The 9,864-nt window shown below is 38.5% G+C and overlaps 1 protein-coding gene across 1 annotated transcript in view; it reads left to right on the forward strand.

Moving 5' to 3' along the window:
* PLD1 (phospholipase D1) overlaps nt 1-5,481 on the forward strand; it is a 103,443-nt gene extending 97,962 nt beyond the window's left edge. The window contains exons 24-26 of the mRNA XM_075268697.1: nt 2,728-2,881; nt 3,193-3,310; nt 3,934-5,481. Of these exons, the coding sequence (XP_075124798.1) occupies nt 2,728-2,881; nt 3,193-3,310; nt 3,934-4,158 (497 nt within the window). The 3' untranslated portion in view covers nt 4,159-5,481. The remainder of the gene's footprint in view (nt 1-2,727; nt 2,882-3,192; nt 3,311-3,933) is intronic.
* The last annotated feature ends 4,383 nt before the right edge of the window (nt 5,482-9,864 follow it).

The following is a 9,864-nucleotide window of genomic DNA, read 5'->3' on the forward strand; positions in this document are numbered from 1 at the left end:
TAAGTCTATGGAGATGGAAGGGGGGATGAGGTGGCTGCTGGAAAAGACACATGATGCACAGATGCTAATCTCTGATAGATGTTGTAACTAAGAGTTCTTTAACTCTTTAGCTTACAAGATGATATTTTACCATTGTACAGAATGAGGCAATAAATCAATCACTAGTCAGCACTCTCCATGTACTTCTGTGTACAATGCTAGATACATTTAAAGAAAACAGTGACTTGCGGTAAAACCATATCTTATAGGTATTAATAATGGGTGAATGGTTACATAGTCTTTAGTTTGTATTTTATTTATGATTATTAAATGGCCGCAGCATAAATATCTGACAACTGCCTTGAGAGTTTCTGTATGTTTGTAAAACACCAGAGAAAAATAAATATTTTCACCTCACAGATTTCCCTGAGAATCTTGTGCTGACATTTCCCAGATGTCCAATAGGTGTTTACTCCCTGGCCTCGATCCAATAGAAATGCCCCCCGAGCCAGTCACTGGCTGTGGCTGATCACCCTTACAGTCAGTGACTATGGCCATTTACTGTGTATCCAAGGCAATGAGGAATTAGAGAACGGATGGGACCTAGGCAACATCGGAAGAGGATTGGTGAGGTGACTATTGTGAATTTAATATATTTTAACCCTTTATGGAACTTTTAAGTAAGTTTAGTCACTGAAACGCTGCGTTAATGGAAAGAATTGCACATGGCTGCTCGGTCTTCATCCTTGTTGGGGTTATGGCCACACTGGGTCATTTTCAGTTACATAGTGTCACAGGAACTCCCTTTTTTGATGGGTAAAGATCCCTGAGGTAGGACCTGAAACCTGTCAGAAATCTTTGTTGGCTGATGGCCAAAATATCATGTGAACATGGTATGAATGTGCACCAGTAAAAATGTGATAACTGAGTAATTGAAGACCAACATGACCCTTCATCAAGTCTTAATGGCTTACTTGTATTGATTTTATATGCAGTCATGCCTTGTTGCTGTACTTGGTTCTGGATGAATGCCTTCTGTTTTATTGCTTTCTTTTGTAATGAGATTTGTGAAACTCCAATATTGGCAATTGAGAATCCTAGCCATGGGATGTGGCATTGAGCAGCTTTCCTAGTGAAGAATTCTGTTTCCTGGTTTATTACATCATTATGAAATAATTTTTCTGGCAATGAACAGTTCCCAAAACCTTCCAATTCTGGAGTGTAATATAGGGAAACATTGAGGACTTATGGCTTGCTTCTGTTCTAAACATTGCTAACACATCGCATTAAGACATACACAACTGAAATCCATAAGGTGGCTACTGAAGTCCAAATTACATTACTGTGTCATCCAACCATGGCTAGAAATGAACATATGGCTGTCTTTTGTGTAAGATCTACCTTCTAGCAATAAATTGCACATAGGATTATAAAAAACAGATGCATAGTCAATCCACAAGCTGGTTTTTATGGCTTCTTCATATCAGCAGCTGCATAGAGCACATCTCCTATTCTGTGTAGCTGGATTGGGCAGAGTTCAGTACGGCTAATAAAGCTCCTGTTTACAACTCACAAATCAGCGGACCTACGGCCGCCTTGTAATGAACGCCATTATGTGAGTCACCGGTAAAATCCATGATTAGAGGAGAACGAACTGTAAGAATTAATTCTACATCATAATGACTGCTTCTACTGCCGCTTCCTAAGGTGCCTGGATCAGAGGATTTCTGTAGTAATGTGATAGGAGGAGAACACTGGAGATATTAAAATTAAACAGCAGAATGCTTTTAACGGTTATACAAGGAGTTTATTGAGCCAGTCAAGTACTTCATACTTCTCTTTGGGCCTTACAATCTAAGTGCACATTAAGATCCAGCAAAAAATAATATCTTGCATTTCACAATGGCTTAGTATTTGTATAGGTTTGACTCTTATTGCATTCTGCATACTGTCTCTTAAAGGGGTATTACCAACTTCTAATGTGATGGTATATACTGTAGATCTATCACTTCATGATCAGTGGGGTTCCAAGGTCTGGAACAAGCACCAAACCTAAAAATGACAGATCAGCGGTGATGTTGTAGCACCGTCCACAGCCCTTCTTTATTTCTCCTTCACATCTCTATTTGCTTAAATTACGTTTTCCTGCAATTCCCTGCAAAGTGCGTGGCCAGACAACTGTGAAGGGTATGTATCAATACAAAAGTGCTTCGGCCCCCTCATTGTTAGGATCTGCAGAGGTCCAGAGATCGGACTTCTTTTATAAGGTGATGGGCCCCTTTTATTTTGTTTATACTTACACTTTCTATCCCTATACTTGCATAAGCACACAGCATTTATTCAAGATGAAATGCTGGCTGGTGTTTTAAGATCTGTCTAGAATTGAAGACAATGGAGTACAGGGAGTTCAGTTGTGATATTACCTATCAGCACAATAGGAAAATATTCATAACACGCTTTGCGGGAAATACAGATCACCTGGTGAGAAGAAAATACTGGTCTTGGAGAAATTTTCAAAAACATTTAGTGCTTCCATTCCCTTCACATTAGAGACCTCGGCAGGTCTTTGGATCCAGAGTTCCATTATCACATTTCAGCTATGACGATGCTGTGTTGTTTAGCTTATGGTGTGTGTTGGGATCAGCACGCTTTGTTATGCACACACCGCACACCATCCCTAGAATAGCAGTCTTGTGTGATTACTTCCCTGCTAATAAGACAATTCATCATTTTCCTTCATCCTTTCAGGTTCAGCTAATATTAATGACCGCAGCATGATGGGGAAGCGTGACAGTGAGATGGCGGTTATTATACAAGACACAGAGACCGTTCCCTCAGTCATGGATGGGGAGGCTTATGAAGCTGGGAAATTTGCCCTGTCACTTCGGATGCATTGCTTCAGGTAGGCCAAGTCTAAGGCAATAATGTGAACACTCTATAAACCTCACTTGCCCTGACACTTTCCCACTTTAACTGAGACACTTTGGAATATAAGATTCATATTGACTTATGGCTGTCATCTAAAGCCATACCTTGAAAAGCCCAAATCCTCTCTAAACACAAAGAAATGCATTCTTCTGCTTTCATGAGCTACATTGAATATAAAGAAAGTGTACAAATGTGTATAGTTTAGAAAAGAAAGTCCAAAAATTCTGTCTGCTAAAACTAGCCATAAGATCACTTGATCTCACCCTGTGTGATGTTCTCTTCCAGGCTTCTCCTTGGTTGTCTTACTGATCCATCTGTCAATATCCAGGACCCTATCAGTGACAAATTTTTCAAAGAGGTGTGGGTGGCCACAACTGCTCGCAACACAACCATTTTTGACAAAGTGGGTATATTTTCTTGTGTTCTTATTTGCCAATATGTAGGTTGCCAGTTGTCAAATAACTAATTGATATTGGTTAGATATAGAAATAAGGAAGAACATTGAGTCTAGTCCTTAGTCTCCATCTATCCATCAGAGGTTAAGAGTGTCTTTTTGGCCTTCCTATGGCTGGTATACATTGATATATTTTTTTGTGCAAAAACATCTTCAAAACACGGTATACATTCTTCTTCAGTTGGTGATCTATACCTATACGGTTTCATATCTTGGAGCTTTCTGTTGTATTCTGTACAATACTCCAGACATAAACATCCGTACAGAAAGCCAAGCTAATATATGATGTGAACATAGAATAAAATACAATAACTCTTAAGACAGGGACTTCATAAAAACAAGTGCTAAAACTATAGTCATTATGTCAAGATAGCCTTATTAAGTCCAATGCAAACACAAGAGACTCTTTAGAAGCACAGTTTCTATTAACTATTGCAATACATGACTTCCCCAGGGTTACAGTGGAGAGGGGCTCCACAGTAACCCTGGGGAAGTCATGTATTGCAATAGTTAATAGAAACTGTGCTTATTACATAAGTCTTATTTGTACCCTTATGTTTTGTCAAATTTAGGTATTTCGATGTCTTCCAAGTGATGAGGTGCAAAACTTTTTTCACCTCTCTGAATATCTTGCCAAGTCCGGACTGGCCATACTGGATCGTGTCAAAGCCCAGGAAGAACTGCAGAGAATTCGTGGGTTTGCGGTCCAACTTCCCTTCTTATTCCTCTCTGGAGAAAATCTCTTACCATCTGTGGGAACTAAGGAGGCTATCGTGCCCATGGAAACCTGGACCTGAAAGAATTTTTTTTTTTTTTTATATGGATAGAAAAAAAGATGGAGTTGCCAAGTAGCTTGAACTTTATACAAAACCATAAACCATGCAAGTGGACACTAAGGGGGATAGGGGGGTCCTCAAATTCCCTTTTTGTGGTGGAAAATGGTAGCAAATTGGGATTTGGGATTATTTAACACCATTTGCAACTAAAATAGTCACAAATGGTATTTTTGCCCTGGCCTCGCCTCTTTTCTGAAAGTGGATGGGGTCACCATATCATTTACAGCACAAAGGTGGCGTACAGCAGCGCCAGACAGAAGTGCAGCCTTACCATGAATTAAGAGCGCCCTCTGCTGGCGCAGGGGACATTATGGTCGGTCTTAAATGAATCACTCCTTATACCTTCCTTTAAACTTTATTTCCTTTATGAAAAATCAAGAAGTTTTTTTTATTAATTTTCTTTAATTTTGTGTCTAAGGCATACATTAATAACTAGTACTGTAATTTATGATGTAACATGTTGAACTTTATCCTCCCGCATGTTCTCGTATCCACTGTATGATCTGTTTGTTATAGAATACTATATGATCCCTGTATGTTATGTACGGTGTGTGACGTACAACATTAAAGGGAGTCTGTCAGATTCAGGTCCAAACAGATAAATCAGTGCAGAGATGATCACGTGTAAGTATATAGAGATCAGCCTACAAGTGATCTGTGTGGCAGACCTACAGACAGATATGACAAAGGAAGAGGCCAGTTATGTCATTCATCCTATAAAGGGCACTATTATTGATTTGAGTTATATTTCAGCTGATAGACTCCTTTTAAACATAAACCGAACCACTTGGCAGACAAATATGTTCTGTGCAACCCGATCATGACTAGTAATGGTTTTCTGTGGTTGACGCTACTGCACCATACCACTACCCAGCTGGCCTTGTACTGCAGCTCATAGTGGCCGGCAGTGCCAAGTAGCCAGCAAGTCCACAAATTATTTTTGTATCTAATCTAGTTATATTTTTATTGAACACTAACATTCCTTTTGGCAGTGCTGCTAACTGCATTTGGTGCCATGTGCTGCCAAGTGCTAGTGAACAGATGGAAAGTAAGACCTAGATCTTTTCTCTGTGATCCGTCCTGTTAAAGGATTATACTGTATCTTGAATTCAGAAGGACCATGAGCCATGAAATCCATGTGCCAACTACATCTGCGTATTAGACAGTGCCATAGAGTGTCACTTTATTGTATGTCAACCCATGAACTCTGCTTGTTATATTTTCTATTTATTGAATTGCACATGCCATATACTTAAGTAACAGTGTAGGGGACACTTATGTATTGACATATTGTAAATGGAGCGATAGGGGAGCTTTTCAGTAATGTACAGTTATGATTATGGTGAAACCTGAATGTGTCATGAACATGTCCCTTTGGTTTATCTATGATTCTAATGGAAGTCTTACATCTTAATAATATCCTCCTGTAGAGGAACAGTACATTGAAAGAGCCATTGTTGTCCCAACCTACAAACACTCCTCTTTAAAAACTTAACACTGTATCATTGGTCAGCAAAAACATTTGATTGTAAGGTGCCCTCTTTGTACGGTGTTGGGTTAAATTACATGTATTACAAAAGTCTTCACCAAACTTAATCTAATTTCCTTTTAATAGAAAATAGGCTATACATTTTCCACTAACAATACTGTAACTCAGGAGTGCCAGGGAGAGTCTGTCCTGCTCACCCACTCACACTCAGTGCAGTATGTACATAAGGTGATCTTTTATACCACCTCGTATTCTCAGCTTTCATATGTTACCAAGGCTGCATTGTTAGCTAAAAAAAAACAAAAAAACAAAACAAAAAAAAAAACGATACCACTAATTAAAAACTTAATTAGGAATGTGTTTTTTTTTTTTTTTGTTTTTTTTTTATTTATACAAAGCATGAAATGCTGCATATAAGGGTATGTTCACACAGGAATTTGCCACAGATTTGTGGGTGGATTTTGCCTCCAAATCTGGCGCAGATTCCTCCAGGAATCCACCTCCCATTGTTTTCAATAAGAGGCAGAGATCACAGCAGGACGCAGAACAAAGAAGCGTCCGGCTCGATCTTGCTGCGGATTCCACGGCCAATTCAGCCACGTGGTCCGTGGCTCGAGACTCCCTGCTGCTTAGACCCACTCATCTGTCGCGGTTAGACCATGAGTGAAAATGCCTCTTCATTTTCCATGGTGTGAACATACCTTGAGGCTGAAATTCCCAACTGTGTTTTCACTAGTGAAGGGCCCCTTATACACGTGTCCGAGCGCGGCGCTTCAAAACAGAGCCTATTGATTTCAATGGGAAGCGCGCATATATGCCGATATATGCGCACTTCCCATTGAAATCAATGGGCTCTGTTTTGAAGCGCCGCGCTCTGACACGTGTATAAATGAACGGCGTGCTTACACCGTGTGAAGGGGCCCGAAATCTGTATTTGGAGGGTTTTATATAACTAGAGCTACAGCCAGTGATATCTAAGTTTTCATATGAAACCAAAACCACTTTTCTAGTTGGTATAAAACAATAAAAATACATCCATTTGAAATGAACATCCCCTTTAGGCAAATGCTACAGCTCTACATACTGGTAATACAATACAGTACAGATTTCCCTGGTAACAGCTCAGCTACAGGGTTGTAAGGGAGAATTTTATAGACTGTTTTCTATTGAAAGGAAGTTATGTTAATAATGTTTATTATATCAATCACCAGACACCCCCTAAACAATATGTTAGAGGCATTTACAATTTAGAATTCACCAAACAGACCTTATTGTTGAAATTGGCTATTTTCATAAACTTCGGTCTATTGTGCACCTTTACTTCAGATTACTATATGGTACGTCCTAGTGAAAAGGCATCAAGTGCAATGCAGAGCGCTGGATGAAGTGATGTACAGGCATTCAGCAAGCAGGAATTTGGGGGGGGGGGGTGAGCCCACCTGTAGAAATCTAACTGCAGCTCTAGGTTAGAAGAGGTGATGGTACTTGTAAGTAAAGCAAAGTACACAACGTTTTATATACATTATGTATGAAAATGGTGCATGTAGATGAACATACACTCTTAAGTACATCATGTGCAACCTTTTGTCCTACATTTCATCCACAGTTAATATCACCATGGAAAATAGTATTAATACGGTCCTTCATTTTAAACTATGTGCTACATGGTCCAAGTGGCTTGAAAATATTGGGGCTTTCATTTTATTCTGTATCTGTGCATTATTAAAAAAAAAAAAAAATTAAATGAGAACTTCTGATTCTGTATCTAATTTATAGATAATTCCGTTAGGTAATAAGCCCTAATAAGTACATAATGTGAGATAGATAAAATATATAATATCCCATATTTTTATGTTGAATGGCAAAAAAATGTAAAAATAAAAATAATATATGCAGAATGTATTTTATATGTATTCAGACCTGTCTGGAAATGTCATGCAAATGCTTCTTATCTGGATCACTTTGTACGTCTTTAGGTAGACTTCTTTGAAGGGTAGGTTCACTTTTGAGCAGTTTTTAGGATGTCCATATAGCCATAATCTAAATGGAAATGAAGTTAATACTTTTTGCATCAGACTTAAAGCATACCTCTAATGATAAAACAACTTTTCATAAATGAGAAAGGTGAATGTAAGATAAATACATTTTGGAATAGAAGGATATTTATTTAATAAGATATATCTCCATTTATAAGCCCAGGCTACGTCTAATACAGAAGTCTATGGAGAGGGGAGGGGATGAAAGAGGCTGCTATAGAAGACTTGTATGTATATTGTGACTCTACCATATCAAGTAAGATAATGACCTTCTACAGTACAGAATGAGGCGATAAATCACCTACTAGCTGGCAGTAGCCTCCTCCTTCCTCTCCATAGACTTGTGTGTGTGGCTGAATACAAATACAGATAATATTAGAGATAAAACTCTGACTGAAGAGTACAGTGACTTCGTGAGTGAAGAAGGAAACCCATTTATTTAACATTAAGATGTATGACAGGTTCTTTTTATATTCACCTGCACTATCCATTTATAGTGGCTATATTATTGGAGGGAAGAAGCAATTGTTCGGAAATTGAAGTAAAGCAATGTATTTGCAAAGTTGTTGCAGCTTTCTCAGACTATTTCTATAAGTAGACTGTAAAATGTGAACATTCGCTTTAAAGCTGTAAGCAAAAATGCAATTCAATTTGACTTCTATTCCTTCTGTGAAGGGTGACTCAGTAAAACTATGTATGCTGCATGACTTCAGAATCCCTTGACTCTATCTATACAATTCTCTGTAATTATGTCTCAATTAATTGGCTCCACAAATGTATTTGTTTTTAATTAAATATGACAACTTGTTTGTTTGCTTCCTTCATTTCCAATTATCAAGGATGTTCCGGGCGGGCGGGGAGACCAATCTTACCTGGTAAACAGTGGGTGAACCTGCAAGGTATAAAGATGAGCTAGCCCACACACTGGGTTATGTAAGACTATGACATACTATACTTTATTATTTTGGTTTTTAGAAGTGGGTCTCTGTGGGTGATGCCACTCGTGCCACAAGGCTCCATTGGGTGTATACTTTTTGAGTCGGCCAGTAGGCTCAGTTGCAGTGTAGGGAGAGACTTAACATGGACAACATTGCTGCCCAATTACACTACAAGCCTGATCATCTCCTCAGTGTTTAGTCCAATAGTTTGAGATGGGGACTGTTACATGGTAGGGTCTCCCCTTCCTCAGGCCTCATTGACACATCCTCAATCATGGATGTGTCAGGTCTGCGCTATTCATGAACAGCAGCCCACCTTGCTTTTTTGTTTTATTTACTATGGTCTATGTCTCTTGGTCAGTGGAATATGAATGACACATGATGTCATGTGTTTGTCACATGCTTCCAATGTTTGCAAAAAAAAATTACTTTTCTGCACGGAAAAGTTACCTTGGTGATTTTTTTTATTTATTTTTTTTTTTCAACACTTTACAGTTAGATAAAAAAAATTGGCACACCTGTATTGGTAAATTTGCCTCAAAATTTCTGCTAGAAAAAAGTTACCGGAGCTTCGAAATACAATGATTATATTCAAGTGTAATATCTAATTATTAATATTGTATAATCAATTAGATGTGCAGTTTGTTGCATATTTAATAGGAATTCAGTCAGTAGCTTTCTAGTGAATTGGAGGATCTGACCTTGGCTGTCAGCCATTTATGATGGAGGTGGAGTTGGGCTACACCAACAGAATACAAGCTGTGTATACATAACTAGACAAGAGTAAACTCCAGCATTCCTGGGCTGACTGCGCTGTTAACTATTTCTATCTTTCTATCTGAATACATTTCTCCTTTAAGCTGTGTTCTCTATTTTCCTGTGTGAGATTTTATCTAGACAAGAATTGCAACAGTTTTGTCCTTTTCACATGTTTCACAGAAGAATAAAAGAAAAATGTCACAGTAATTTAAGGCTGCAGACTTAAACGCAGCAATTATTCTTCCTGTGAACATCAGTATATCTGCTGAAATGTTAGTCCCAGTGGGGAAGACAATGCAGGCCAAGAGAACATGGACCGCTCACTTTGTCTTTGTTCTACCAGGAATAAAATACTTCCATGTATAGCATTTTATTCTTAAAGCAAAACACAGACCTCCGTTCTGTAATTTCTATATAAAAGAACCTACATGATGAATGAGACACA

This window comes from Leptodactylus fuscus, chromosome 3, assembly GCF_031893055.1.
Source record: "Leptodactylus fuscus isolate aLepFus1 chromosome 3, aLepFus1.hap2, whole genome shotgun sequence".
Taxonomy (NCBI): domain Eukaryota; kingdom Metazoa; phylum Chordata; class Amphibia; order Anura; family Leptodactylidae; genus Leptodactylus; species Leptodactylus fuscus.